The following is a 14,541-nucleotide window of genomic DNA, read 5'->3' on the forward strand; positions in this document are numbered from 1 at the left end:
AAGCTTTGGATAATAAAGGTTGAAGCCAGTAACCATCCTTATATGGCTCTACTAACTTAGTGGAATGTAGTGTTGTGTTGATCATTCATGTATTGCAGTTCTGTGCCTGCTTTCGTTTATCTTTCTCCCTTGTAATTTTTTTTTCGTCTTAACCTTTACTTGTGACCTGCCGTGCAAAAAGTGTAGCAAAGTAGAAATGCTACTAGGCATGTATCAAATTTGTTGGCAGATTTTGTCTGAAAATACCCTTTTTACATATAAAATAATTTTTGCTCAAAGAAAAGGTGTCAAAACACAAGTCGTGCTCCGCCGTGCAAAAAGTGGGATAGCATATTAGCAATGCTACTGGACAGTTTTCATGGCCTAGTAAAATTTGTTGGCATTTTTTTTTCAAAAATACCAGTGCTTCCACTATCCCCAAATTTTTGGGGATTTCCCCCAAAATCTGTCTTCTCATAAACATTCTCAAAATCGGTTCCCCAAAAATCCCCTTTCTTTCAGGGTTGCCACCCCTAGTGATTTAAAACTGACGACAATCCACCCCTAGTAACTATTATTTTCACTTGACTTGAAATAATTTTTTCACTATTTTCAAAAGTTTATGTCTCAATTATTTACTACACATCAAAACCAGACATAGATCATTGAATTACTGACCTTTCTTCCTATGCTAGTAAAAGTATACTGACCTTTTTATAGTTATAGTACTGTGATCAATGAATATTAAGAATGCAGTTGGGTGTGTATTATTTTTATAATACCAATACCATTGGAGTGTACAACTCAATCCATAAACTATCAGCAGTTAGCTATATACTGCATACTTGAGACTTTGAATACTATGCACCATTAGCAGTATTAGAGTAAATATGAGACAGTACTTTAATATGATTAAATATGATTAAGAAAACTATTGATATTTCTAACCGCAAGCTATACTAAGTTACATTTGTTACTTTTCTGAAAATTTTACCTATAGAAATACTTCTTGCTCAAAGAAAAGCTGTCAAATCACGGATTTTGCTGCTAAAGTGTTGGCAGCTTTTGGATTTCTGCTACTGGCAGTTTTGGAATTTTTTGCACACCTGCTTGTGACAGGTTTTCTAATACATTCATCAATTCATTCATAATTCCCCTTCGAATAAATTCATCAATTCATTCATAATTCCTTTGTCTTTTCTAGATGCCTAGAAATTATGTTCGGAAAACACAACGCGGGGTTGGAGGAACATATGATGCAACTCAGCTACAAAACGCGCTAGCAGAGATATCTTCAAACAGAATGTCTATGCTACAGGCTTCGAAAGTATTTCAAATACCGCGCACTACCTTGCATGACCATCTTATGAAGAAGACAAAAGTCAAAAAAACAGTTTGTGGTGGAGGGAGCAGTCAATAAATTCCTGCTGAAATAGAAAAGGATATGGCTCAGGGTGTCCGAATACTTTGAAAAGTGGGGCATGGGTCTCAGCAAGCAGGAATTTTTTGACCAAGTCCAAGACTATCTCATCAAGAACAAAGTTCAAACAAGATTTAAGGACAACCAACCTGGTCATGACTGGTGGGTGGGGTTCAAGTGCCGAAACAAAATTTCACTAAAGAAACCAGAAAGGTTAGAAAACAAAAGACTTTTGCAGCAATCTGACCCCTTCATAATGTATGGTTTTTATGAGCTGTTGTATGAAACTGCACCGGCAATGGATATTCTTGACAAGCTCCAGTGCTGGTTTAATTTGGATGAGACATCTTTCTGCAGGGATCCTGGCAACACGAAAGTTGCTGGAGCCAAAGGCTCACCAGCGACTCGTAGAACAGGTGGTAATGGACGTGAAAATACAACTGCCTTGGTTTGTATCAATGCAAACGGAGAAAAATTCACAACTTTAATAGTTTTCTTTGCAAAAAATACCTGGACCTCATGGATACCTGTAGATGGAGCTTACCCTGGTGCATCTTACTCATCTACCAATAAAGGGTGGATGCCGTCTGATCTCTTTATGAACTGGTTTGAATTCCAGTTTCTTCCTCATGTAAAGGGAAAGGCACTTCTCATCTTAGATGGACATGGCACACATGCTGTTGCAAAACTTGCAAAGCTTTCTCTTGCTCTTGCAAAACTTGCAAACGAAAATAACGTGAAAATTCTCAAGCTACCTCCACATGCATCCCACATGCTTCAACCTCTCCATAAAGTGGTTTTCAAGGGAATGAAAGTGTCTTATGATCAGAATCTCTCGAAATGGCAGGTGGAGCACCCTGGCAACATTCTGTCAAAGAAGGATTTTGTATGTCTCTTATCAAAGGTATGGGATACCTATTTCACTCCTAGTTTGATTGAAAAGTCGTTCAAAGCAACTGGAATCTTTGATCAGAGTGTTCCAATGAGATTAAACCCATCCATAATTGACCAAACCAAGTTTGAACCTACCAAGTTGAGATGCTATGCACAAATGAAAAAGGAGCAAGAGGAAAATTCAGGCACATCTAAAGTCACAACCACTGTCAACACTGAACTAGAAAAAATTACCTTTTCTGTTACCTTTAGTCCAAAGAAGTTGCTTGGCAACCAATCAAAAACTTTTGAAGAGATTCTTCTTGACTCAATCAAGTAGCCCGACCTACCATCAGTTTCAGGAATAGAAAAACAGAAATAAATTGCAAGAGAGGCAGAAGTGATGACATCAAAAGAACATCAAGAGGCGCTTGAAAGAGGAGAAAATTTAAAAGCAAAAGACAAAGGGAAGAAGAAAAGTTCAGATGGGAAGGGTATAAAATCGAAAAAAAAAAATTTTCCTAAGAGGGAAGCCAATAGAGATACGGGTGATAGCGAATCAGACATCAGCCTTGAACTTGGCTCTTATGAAGATGATCAGAGTATTCAAGATACTATTCTAGAAAGTGACAGCGATGACAAGGAGACACCCAGTAAGCAAAAGATTGTTCCCAAGCTAAATGAGTACTATGCAGTTAGATACGATGCAAGGAATGACGAACAAGGTTACAAAGGAAGGGTTCTAGACTTTCCTGACGAGGGAAAAGTTAAGCTCAAGTTTCTTCACTGCTTGATTCTTGCCACCTACTCTTTCAATTGGCCAAAGAAAGACGATATCGATACTGTGGATGACAAATACATTTTGCAGGACCAGTAAACTTAGTGGGAAAACCAGACCATTTGAAATACCCCAAATCCGTCAGGTTATTGTATCGTACAAGGCAGTTACTAGCAAGCGTCAGTAGATCTTTGTTTTATGCCCATACACGTAAGCTACAACATATATGAGTAACTTTTTGTATCTGGAGTCAAACCTTAATTTGTGTGATATGTTTTTCTTTTTAAAATACAAGCAATCATTTACATTCAGTGATTTGTGCACCTCGGCTATGATACTTGTAACGTTTATCTGTTGGGTAAGTCCGACACTGTCGGAGTTACCCCACAGCAGCAGAAAAAAGTATGGTCTGGGCTTTTGATGCCAGTCAGTTTGACATAAAAATTGTTTGCTTATGGACTTATAGTGATTCCTCGATGCCCTTTAAGATGGTGAAGTCATATTATTTTTGACATGTTGTTGAAAAAAGCTAGTAGGATATGTTGCACTTCCCCCAAAGCTGGGGTAAGTCCAACATAGCAGACTGCACCAACTTTCAGACCTGGTGATGGGCTACAAGCACAGTATATGGGAAAATCAGAAAGTGAATAATATGGGAAACTGTTGTAAAAAAAAGGTTGATAGAAGATGATATGAGATACTCATAAAAAAAAATCTTGAGAGTCAATTTAACAAAAAAAAACATGTTAAGGTGTCAGACTTTCCCCAATTCACCCTACTTTAAATGCATTTCTGCAGTCTCAACTGGATGAAATATAGTTTTTCCATGGTAAATTACAATGGAATATGGATAATATATTATTTGCAAGTTGATAACAATGGAATGGAATATGATAATCCTATTAACAGAAACATCCTGCATAATATATAGTAAAAATTTGGCAGTTTTAGTGTTTTCTTTTTTTTTAGTTTGGAAATAGAATAAAAACAAGGAGTCTAATGATACTATTTTTAATTGTTAAGCACAAAATATATTTACCCAATGGAACAATATATTATTAGGGCTAAGTCTATATTTATACCTGAGCCCATTAGGGCAAGGGAGGCTGAGTTACAATTGTGATGGTTGTAACCATTAGACTAAGTTGTCTAATAGTAAGAGTGTTTGGTATTTGTTTAGAAGGCTACTTCTACTTTCTATAAGGAAAGACTATAAAATTCTGAGCTTCACTTTAAACCATTATGAAACACTTACTTTTACCTTAAATTGCGCTTGCTAGCAATATGGACAAATCCAGTGTATGCCAATTAGTGATAATAGGGCTGCAGGACCTGTGCTATATTGCATTGAGTGAATGGACAAATCCGGTGTATGTCAATTAGTGATAATAGGACTGTGGGACCTCTGCTACATCCCATTAAGTGAGCCACAGTTTAGTCACCCAGGCCTTGTTGAGATTTGATTTGAAACTATCAATTGTTGTAGATCCCACTGTTGTCTCACTTAGGCCATTCCACTGACTTATGATGCAGTTGTAGAAGAAATGGTTTCTTTTTCTTGTCTTGACATCCTTGCAGAACAGCTTTGGTGAATGACCTCTGGTGCTTGACAACTGGGCAGGTTCAAACATGTCTTTGTTGTCAGACTGGAGCAACTTAATGGTCATTATCATATCACCTCTTTGTTGATGGTATGTCCGAGTTGGTAGCTTCAGGCTCTGCAGTCAGCATGCCCTTTACCTTTCAGGCCATTTTCACATTTTGTTACCCATCTTTGGATAGATTTGAGTCATCTGGTCTGTTTTATTAATTGGGGTGGCAACACACATTCCATACTCCAATCTAGGTCTCACCAGGCTCTTGTAAAGTTTTGTAACTATTGCTGGGGATCTACTGGTGATTGTGCACTTGATGATACAACAAGTCTGTGTAACCCTAACTACTGCAGCTTGGGCATGGCAGTTGAATTTAAGGTTTTCATCAACAAGAGCCCCCAAATCTCTATCTGAAGTAGTCTCAGAAATTGACTGTCTCTCACCAGCATTTGATAACATTGAGTACTGCCACTGCAAGTTATTTCTTCCAAAACAGAGAACCTTGCACTTTTCAACATTAAACTCAAGCCTCTATATTGTAAAGGTCTGACTTTATTGAGGCTACATTCTGCTGTGTGTCAATAAGACCAATAAGTTTTGATTCATCAGCATACAGGCTGAAGTTTATTTGTAATATTTCTTGAAGCATCATTGCTGTAGACATTGAAAAGTGTAGGTCCCAAAACACTTACTTGAGGCACCCCACTTAATACCTCTGCATATTTCAGAGTAGAAAGCTCTTCACCATAAACTTTGACCTGCTGCTTTCTTCTCTTCAAGAAAGACATTATCCAGTCCACCACACCCTCTCAATACCAATTGCCTTCAGTTTCAACTAGAGCCTTTGATGACAGACTTTATCAAAGGCTTTAGTATATATATATATATGTGTATATATAAATATATATATATATATATATATATATATATATGGATGTGTAAGGATGTGTAGTTGGATGGATGTGTAAGGTGAGAGCCTCGTTCAAGTGCACATTTGTCTCAATTGCTGGATTAGGACGACAGTTTTTTTTTTTTTTTTTTTTTTTTTTTTTTTTGCCAAGTAATTACCTCTTAAACATAATATATATATATATATATATATATATATATATATATATATATATATTGAATGATTTTTAGTAAAATTCTGTTAAAGGGTAATCTCTAGGCTATCTCTTTCAAACATGGACAACATCTCAATCTTGGATATGATGTATATGGGTTTAGATAGCTGGGATTGGCTGACAGTTAGGACTGGGCTGGTTGGGATTGGCTGACTACAATCTTGGAAAACTTTGTCTTTTAACATTGAAATATAATGAGTCTCCAGATTAATTCATGAAAATTCCATTTACCTAGCGTAGACACTTTATAAGATCAATAAGAGTCCCTGAGCAAGAAATTTAACTGTTTGGCATTTAGGAATGATATAACCTAGGCTAAATGACTAAATTCTAAATAGCTAAATTCTAGAATGGTTTTACAGTAGTTTACAGTAGTAGGAGCTTTAAAATGCTTCCTTATGGAGAGTTGAAGTAGGCTATTATACCAATACTAGATATTTTTTAGACAACTTAATAGTAATACTCTTTTGATATTATAGTTGTTTCTTCACAATCTTGGTAGCCTTCTTTTACATAGTTTAGCAAGGAAGAAAGTGACTACATCACTTGATGTCTCTTTTATCAAATAAAAGAATTTTCTCATGAGTGCCCCACTGAAGATCTTTTACAAAATTTTCAGAATTCTGGTTCCTCATGAAAAAGACCAAAGCATACACAATAATTAGCTTCCAGCTTACCTGATTTTGTAACCATGTCAACTTTGGGAAAAAGTGACCATGCTGGAGTGAAAGAATCAACTAAAGATACTTTCAGAAGGGATTATTTTCTTGTGATAGACAGATTGTGCTGTGAGCTTGAAAGCTGCTTCTCAAATGCTTGTTAACTGTCAGAGTCAATGTCTGCATTAGATCTTGATCTACTGCACTTTCTCAACATGAGCATACTAGCTAGTGTGGCAGCACATTACAAAGAAGTTTGCACTTACTCAACCCTGTTTGCCTTGCAAACAGATCTTGTGAGAAGATATATCGACTCTTTAGGCAATAGGCAAAAAGATCTCTTAGAACTTTACAATTTAGTGAAGGCAATGTTGATAGCATATTCTGAAGTTTTGAAAATTATACAAATCTTCATTACTCTGCCTATCACAACAGCTTGTAATGAGATTCTTTTCTATATAGAGCCTGAATAAAACCTATTTAAGATCAACAATGGGTGACAAAAGGCTCAGGGATTTGATGCTGGTGTTTATTAAAACATACCATTTACTGGGAAGTCAATTATTAAAAAATATTATAGTTTTAAAGGCAATGATTCCTAAAAATCTAATTCAATAAAAACTTCAGAATTCATCAATATTATTCTAAAATGGCAAATGTTTTCCTGATGTCTGTAGAAAAAAGTGCCTTATGCAGTAAATGAAATAAACTTTGTAGTAAGCTAATTACCTCAAATTACCTTTAAATTGCAGCTTGGAGCAAATTTAAGGATTTTCCATCCTTGTAATGCTCTGTGATGACATCTAATGTTTTTTTTGTTTGTTGTGATTCGCTTGCTACATTCGGGTTGTAGACTCAGCAGCTTCCCAGTTGTAGAGGAACTCCTGCTGTTGCCAATCTTTGTCAAGTCTTTGCTTGAAGGCAATTGTCAAGTCTGCAGACACCCTATCTTCAGAGAGCTGATTCCAAGTTGACAAGTTGGTTATTTGTTGGCTGAAGAAATGGCTTCTCCTCGGATAGAAGAGTGCTTCTTGAAAATTTTCATTGAATGTCCTCTTGTCAAAAGGCATTCTGGGGGAGCATGAAGACCAGGAAGAGTATTTTTTGAAATGACTTTGAGGGGTTAGAATCATGTTGCCTTGCTTCCTCCAGTATGTGAGAGTAGGGAGCTTCAGATGACGCAAACACTCTTTGTATGGCCCTTGTTTGAGGCCATCAACCATCTTAGTTGCTCTTCTCTGTACTTTTTCTAGTATTTCCCTGTCCTTCTTAAAATAGGGGGACATTCCAATCTCAAGGCGTGGATGAACCATTGCCTTGAAGAGCTTCATAAATACTTTAGGATGCCGGCTAGAGATAGTTCTTTTAATAAGTCCAAGGGATTGGAAGGCAGAAGAAGATACAGATTTTGCATGGGTACTGAAACTCAGCCAATGATCAACAACAATGACTCCAAGATCTCTTTCTTCAGTAACTGCAGAGAGGTGGTTAGCTTGGAGATGACACTGCTGATGTGGATTATGTTTGCCAAAATGAATGACATGACATTTTTCAGCTTTAAAGGAGAGGAGCCATTTATCAGCCCAGCTTCCAAGAATATCAAGGTATGTTTGTATAGATTGGAGATCAGATGGTATAGCAGCTTTGCCAACAAGTTTTGAGTCATCAGCATAAGGTGTGAGGAGGTTTGAGAGAAGGTTTGGTGCATCATTAATATAAAAATTGAAGAGACTTGGTCCAAGGATGGCCCCCTTGGGGACGCGCTTAACACAGTTATGGATGACAAATGAGGAACAGCTTGAGAATCATAGACCCTGACATCTTGTGTTCTTTCTGATAGGAAACTCTGTATCCACTGCACAGTAACACCATCAACAGCTGCTGCCTTCAGTTTGGCAATCAGGAATTCATGACATACCCTGTTGAAAGTTTTTGAGAGGTCCAGGAGCACCATATCAACAGGAAATCCTCAATCCAGCAGTGATGTTACATACTCGTATGCCTGTATTGGGTTAGTATTGATGGATCTACCAGATCTGAAGCCATGTTGAGAACAAGTTAGTATGTTGTTAGTTTCAAAGTGCTGAATGAGAGCTCTATTTACAAATCTCTCAAGCACCTTTACAACCGCAGAAGTGATGCTGATGGGATGGTAATTTTCAGCACAATCCTTGGGGCCTTTTTTGTGGATTGGCATGACATATGATGTTTTCTAATCTGTAGGTAGCTCTCTGTTTTTTAGGGACAGCTGGAAGAGTCTGCACAGATGAAAAGCTAGGACATTTCTACACTCTTGAAGAAGCCTTGGGTGTAACCCGTCAGGTCCTTTGGACTTGTTAACATCAAGTTTATCAAGCCTAGATAAGACCATTTCTTCAGTAACTAACAGGCTAGGCATCAAGGGGAAATACAGAATGTGATGGTGCTGCAGGGATGGTTGGACAAGGCTGGATGGTGAAAGTGGAGGCAAACTGGACATTTAGTAAATTAGCTTTATCTAATGATAGTAAACAGAAAAGTTATACAGGAAAATGTTTAGGATTTGAGAATAACTTTTGTAAATTCAAATGCTTATAGCCTAGCCACATCATAATCTAAAACTATATACAATATAATAAGTTACCTTTTAGGACCTCACTAAGGGCTCAAAAGGAATTTCCCCTAAAAGCATATATTATATTTAGAAAGACCATAAAAAAGGGTAAATATTTTGCTGTTCATATTATTGACTTATAAATAAAGTGAACATACCACTAGAAGCCAATTTTATGCTCTTTCTGAAAATAATAATTGTTAGATTCTCTTGCAAATTCAAAAGTCCTTTTTGAACCCTGGAAAGCAACCAAAAATTCTAGTTTTTGGGTATAAAAAATGCTTAAAACATTGGTTTCAAGCTTACTGTTTGATTATAAATCCATTGTTTCAAATTTAGATAATCCAAAAGGATTGATTTATCACAATTAAGTTGGATAAAAAATTCAAAACAATTTCTCCATTTTCTACCTGGCAAGTTTCTTCTGTTAGTTTTGATATTTTTCAACATATAGGTGAAACAGCAGTTTTTAAGTGTTAAGAATAAGAATAAGTGTTAAGTGTAACAGAATAAGAAGAAAACATGACAGATTTGTTTTTAATTTTTTTTATCCAACTTAATCTTGACAAATCAATGTTTTTGAATTATGCAACTTTTACAAAATGAATTTATAGTGAAACAGTAAGTTTGAAAAAGATGTTAGGCTATAATCCATTTTTAGGCCTAGGCTATGTCCAAAAAATATAGAAAGATATTATTATTTTCAAGAGTCCTAAAAGGGCTTAAAATTGAATTTGCAAGAAAAACAATTGGTAAATATTTACCAAATCATATTATTGACTTACAAACAAAGTAGGCTAAATATACTGCTTGATGCCTTTTTTTGTGTTCTTTCCAAATATAATAATCATTTTTGTTGGAAATGAATTTTACCCCCACCCCTATATATATATAGGCTATATCAATTCAGGGTATATATTTGCACATTAGGCCAAGTGGGCGGGGTATATTTTATTTCTGATGTAAATGGGAGGTAAGTTTAAACTTTACCACTACCCCCCTAATGTGCAAATACATACCCTGAATTGGTAAAAATTTACCAAACAATTATTATATCTATACTCATAAAGAGCATAAAAAATGGCACCTAGTGGTATGTTCACTTTTTTCATTTGTCACTAATATGAACAGCAAAATATTTTCAAAAAAAGGAACAGAGTGATGTGTTCACTTTCTTCCAAAAGTGGTGCAAAAGGAAAAAGTTTCCTAATCAGCCTACTAAGCAGCTTAGGCCTAGCCTAGGCTATGGTTAAAATAGTTAATTAGGCTAATTAAATAAATTAATATTTTAATAAACAACTTATTTTAGCTGAAAGTGTCTAAAAGCACAGTCTAGGCCTATATTTCAGAAAGCAAGTGCCACTTCCACAAAGTTTTATAAGGGTTAGCCTAGGGCAGACTGCTAAAAAAGGCATAGGCACTACAGTATCGATGACTGTACAGTATAGGATCAAAATAAAATATTACCAAAGTTTCAATAATATGGCAAACTTATGTCTTCAAGGCTAAGACTTGTGATAAAGTTCTATTAAATAGCCTATGCATAAATATTCCGTGCTCATTTTCTATTGTTTCTTCAAAAAATGACGACGCAGTCAGTGTTGCTGACAACCAAATTATCAAAGTGCTAAATATATTAATAAAATAAATTGCGGTTCCACATTTCACGCAAAATTTGTGGTTTAGCCATTCAGACTGGTTACGTTAGTTTGCATAAATTCCACAAGACTGTAAACTTGGTTTTAATTAATTTACTGTGTTAAGAAAACTAATCTTTGGCCATTTAAAATACTCGCGCTAAATAAATGTCCTTTAGTGTCGATCAGATACCTATTTAGTGCTTTATGCTGGTTTCACAATGGCTAATGCCGGTTTCATGTTAACTTAATAGGTCTTTGACACTGTCTCACTTAAAGTTTGTAAGCTCCGTAGCGTAGCCTACTTAAGCTCTATAGCGTAAGTCAGTCACAAAGTTTAAAAAATCTCAATTTAACATGCGTAAAGTAACCAACTTGGAGGAAAAAGGGATTGCAGTAAGTATTGCAATATTAAGCAGCTTTGACATACTTACTTACTTACTTACTTAACTCCCATCCGGCCGGATTGGCCGACTCGGGGCTTCTCCTCTGACTGAACTATGGCAAAGCTTCTTATACGATTCCCTGTTCGCTGCAGTCCGAAGGAGTACCGACAGGGGATGGCTGGGAAAGTTTTCCCTCCAGCGCTTGGGAGGTCGTCCTTTTGGCCGGGAGACATCAATCTTTCCTTAAAATGCAATTTTTGGAAGTTGGGCTGGGGACATCCGCTGAACGTGGCCTAACCATCGAAGCTGTTGAAGCTGGATGGTCTGCATGATGGTCTGGGAATAGTTAAGCGAAGACAATAGCCGTTCGTTTGATATTCGGTCAAGGTAGGTGATGCCAGCAAGCTTCCTGAGGGATTTTGTTTCAAAGGCCGCCAACCGGCGTTTGTCTTTTGCTTTCAAGGTCCATGTCTCTGCTCCGTACGTTGCTACTGGAACCACAAGAGCTCGAAAAAGGCGTGTTTTTAGTTTCAGCGACAGATGTTTGTTTTTCCAGACCAATCGCAATGACTTGAAGCATGCTGAGGCAAGGGCGAGGAGTCGTGTAATGTGTTTTGAGGAGTCGTTCGTGGACGTCAGCTCACTTCCTAGGTAAAAGAAATGGTCAACCCACACGATCTCTTCCCCCTGGATCATAATTTTGCTGGGTTGAAGGCCTGTATCTATATGCCGCGTTACCTTCATGGCTTTTGTCTTGTTAGCATTGATTTCCATCCCAAAGGAACTAGCTGCATGATCAATATCGTTAGAGCTTGATTGCAGTTCCTCTAGTCATTCGTTTAGGCGATTAATGTCATCGGCGTATGCAAGCAAGTCAAAGAGGTGTCCATTCATGAGTGCTCCCGTGTCATTGGGCACCAGTGCCAGTACAGCATTCAGGAATAGGCAGAAGAGAGTGGGGGAGAGTAGGCATCCTTGCAGCACTCCTGAAGAGGTTGAGAATTCTTCAGTAAAGCCTTCGCTGGTCTGCACCATGCTTCTCGACTTCTCGTACATGCTCTTGATAATGTCAATAATGTCAGTGGGAATACCGTAGTGTGCCAGGATGTGCCATAAGCCATCTCGCCAAATTAGATCGAAAGCTTGTTTGAAATCGATAAACAGCTGGTAGAGCTCTTTCCTGAATTCCAGGTATCTTTCCATAATCTGTCTGATCACAAAAATTTGGTCTATGGTGGATCGGTTTTGACGTACGCCAGCTTGATATTCAGGGATTACGTGTCTTGTCAGGTTTCTGATCCGATCAAGGAGAATTTTCGTAAGGATTTTAGCTGGTTGGCAAGTAAGCGATATGGGTCTGTAGTTGTCGCAGTTACTTTTAGATCCTTTTTTGTGCAAGGGCACTATCGACAGATTTCGACCAAGACTCAGGGAAGTATTTTATTTCCCATACAGCTGTTACTATTTTGTGGTACAAATCAACGACGATATCAGATTCCACTTTTATCAGTTCTGCCTGTATACCGTCTATTCCGGGTGCCTTATTTGACTTCAGGGATTTGAGTGCGGCTTCTACTTCTGACCTTAAGGGTGGTGGGGGTGGTTCCTCATCTCTGTGTGCTGGGAACTTTCGAAGCACTTCAGGATCTGGGTTTACTGTGAGATTAAGCTTTTCCTGGAAGTATTCTTTCCAGCGATCTCGGATTCCGGCACAAGTAGTGATTTTGTGTCCATTTTTATCTAAGAGATCGAGGCACTTCGCTTCCTTGTGGTTTGTCAGCTCTCTAGCACGTTTGAACATGAGGTGTGAGTTACCCCTACGGGAGTCCTTCTCACACTGCCGACATTTTTCAATAATCATGTCTTTTAGTGCTTGGTGGGTTTTCTTCTGAATTTGACGTTTGAGGTTTTTGAATCTATCCTGGCTTTCTCGATCTTGCTTGTTTTGGAGAGTTCGTTTCTCGGTACACATACCAATAATCTACTGGGTAATCCATGGCTTGTCTTCTGCAGATTTACGGCCGAGGACGAGCTCAGCTGTCTTGCATACGGCCCGGCTGCATTGCGAAACAAGTAGATCGATGTCGGCTGGACTCAGCAGATCAGGTGTTTCTTGCAAGGTCTTTGACAGTCGTTCGTTGAGCTGCATTCTGTACTCTTGTCTCGTCTTATGGTCTTTAAGGGCTTCTATCCGGAATATTGGAACTTTTTGTTTCGGCTTGACAACGGCCTTTAATCCTAGGCGAAGCGATGACATGAGGAGATTGTGATCACTATCAAAGTCCCCACCTCCTAGCGTCACTGTGTCTGTGAATGAAGATTTCCATCGGCTGGATACCAGTATGTATTCTATCATGTTGGCAGTCCTTCCATCGGGGGACCACCACGTGACTTTTCTCTTTCGTCTGTGCTTGAACATTGTGTTTGTGATAAAAAGCTCGTTATCTCGGCAGAATTCAGTGAGTCGTTCTCCTCTGCCGTTGATCTGTCCGATCCCGAACTTGCCCATGACATCTTCGTTTCCGCTATTGTCACTCCCCACGATGGCATTGAAGTCCCCGAGGACTAACACGATGTCTTTCTTTGGAATGGTATCGACAAGGCTCTGGAGCTGAGAGTAGAAATCTTCCGACTCTTCGTCCGATCTTGATGAATCCGGAGCATAGACCTGCACCACGGAGAGGTTTTTGAACTTGCTTTTGAGTCGGATCATCATTAATCTCTCCGAGACAGACACCACTGATAGAAGAGATTTCCTTGCTGCTTTTGTCAGCAAAAAGCCGACTCCTTGTCTGTGTGTTCCGTCTTGTCTTCCAGAAAGCAGAAGGGTTGCGTCTCCTATCTGTTCTTCGCTGATACCTGGTAGATGAGTCTCTGAGAGGCCAATGATGTCCCAATTGTAGCGGTTTGCTTCACGGAGGAGCATGTCTTTCTTTCCTGGTTTCGAAAATGTCCAAAGATTTAACGTGCCGATTCTGGTTGTGACTTTTGTAGATAAAACCGGTCTAGCGTCCGTTTGTGATAGACTTGTCAAACGTTGCCTTGATTCTTTTCCAACGCTGTTGTATGTCAATAAATCGGTTGCCCCGAATACGGTAGCTTGTACTCCGGTTTCCCCGGAAGGGGTAGCTTGTCCGTCGGTTTCCCTAGACGCGGTATCCCTATTTCGTGTTCTCATTGATTGCCTAGTCATAATTCATAAAGAGGAAAAGTTTCTTGGCTAGCTTTTGAAGCAACGGCAAGCCAATCCTCTCTGCTTCTAGCCGGGACCGTTGACACCCTCGAGTGTGTCTTCCGCTCTTCGCAGTTGTCCTCGCTGGGAGGATCATCCCACTTGGCATCACGGCGTCACCAAGCAATTTATCCCATTACTGGGGGTGAGTTTAACGTCTTCGGGACATATCCACGCGCCGGTGGGCCCAGCAAGATTGCTATCAGAGGGGCTCACCTCCTCCTCTGTCCGTATTTATATCCCCCAGACAAGGGTGCACCGGCTA

The 14,541-nt window shown here is 38.7% G+C and overlaps 5 protein-coding genes across 5 annotated transcripts in view; all 5 read right to left on the reverse strand.

Moving 5' to 3' along the window:
- Positions 1-10,619, reverse strand: part of Sce (E3 ubiquitin-protein ligase Sce) — a 57,466-nt gene extending 46,847 nt beyond the window's left edge. Inside the window, exon 1 of the mRNA XM_089086698.1 lies at positions 10,489-10,619. The gene's annotated coding sequence lies outside the window, so the exon portion shown is untranslated. The remainder of the gene's footprint in view (positions 1-10,488) is intronic.
- LOC148954692 (uncharacterized) lies at positions 7,265-7,741 on the reverse strand. Its single transcript, XM_089086461.1, has one exon. It carries the CDS (start codon positions 7,739-7,741, stop codon positions 7,265-7,267), a length of 477 nt encoding a protein of 158 aa, XP_088942587.1.
- Positions 10,620-11,875: 1,256 nt separating the features above from the next.
- On the reverse strand, positions 11,876-12,247 carry LOC148954693 (uncharacterized). Its single transcript, XM_089086462.1, has one exon. It carries the CDS (start codon positions 12,245-12,247, stop codon positions 11,876-11,878), a length of 372 nt encoding a protein of 123 aa, XP_088942588.1.
- A 175-nt stretch (positions 12,248-12,422) lies between these two features.
- LOC148954694 (uncharacterized) lies at positions 12,423-13,016 on the reverse strand. Its single transcript, XM_089086463.1, has one exon. It carries the CDS (start codon positions 13,014-13,016, stop codon positions 12,423-12,425), a length of 594 nt encoding a protein of 197 aa, XP_088942589.1.
- Positions 13,017-13,025: 9 nt separating this feature from the next.
- On the reverse strand, positions 13,026-14,237 carry LOC148954695 (protein CFDP2-like). The gene has a single exon (XM_089086464.1). The coding sequence runs from the start codon at positions 14,235-14,237 to the stop codon at positions 13,026-13,028; it is 1,212 nt and encodes a 403-aa protein (XP_088942590.1).
- Positions 14,238-14,541: the final 304 nt, after the last annotated feature.

This window comes from Artemia sp. Qi Xiang Cuo, chromosome 3 (assembly GCF_049724085.1).
Source record: "Artemia sp. Qi Xiang Cuo chromosome 3, ASM4972408v1, whole genome shotgun sequence".
NCBI lineage: Eukaryota > Metazoa > Arthropoda > Branchiopoda > Anostraca > Artemiidae > Artemia > Artemia sp. Qi Xiang Cuo.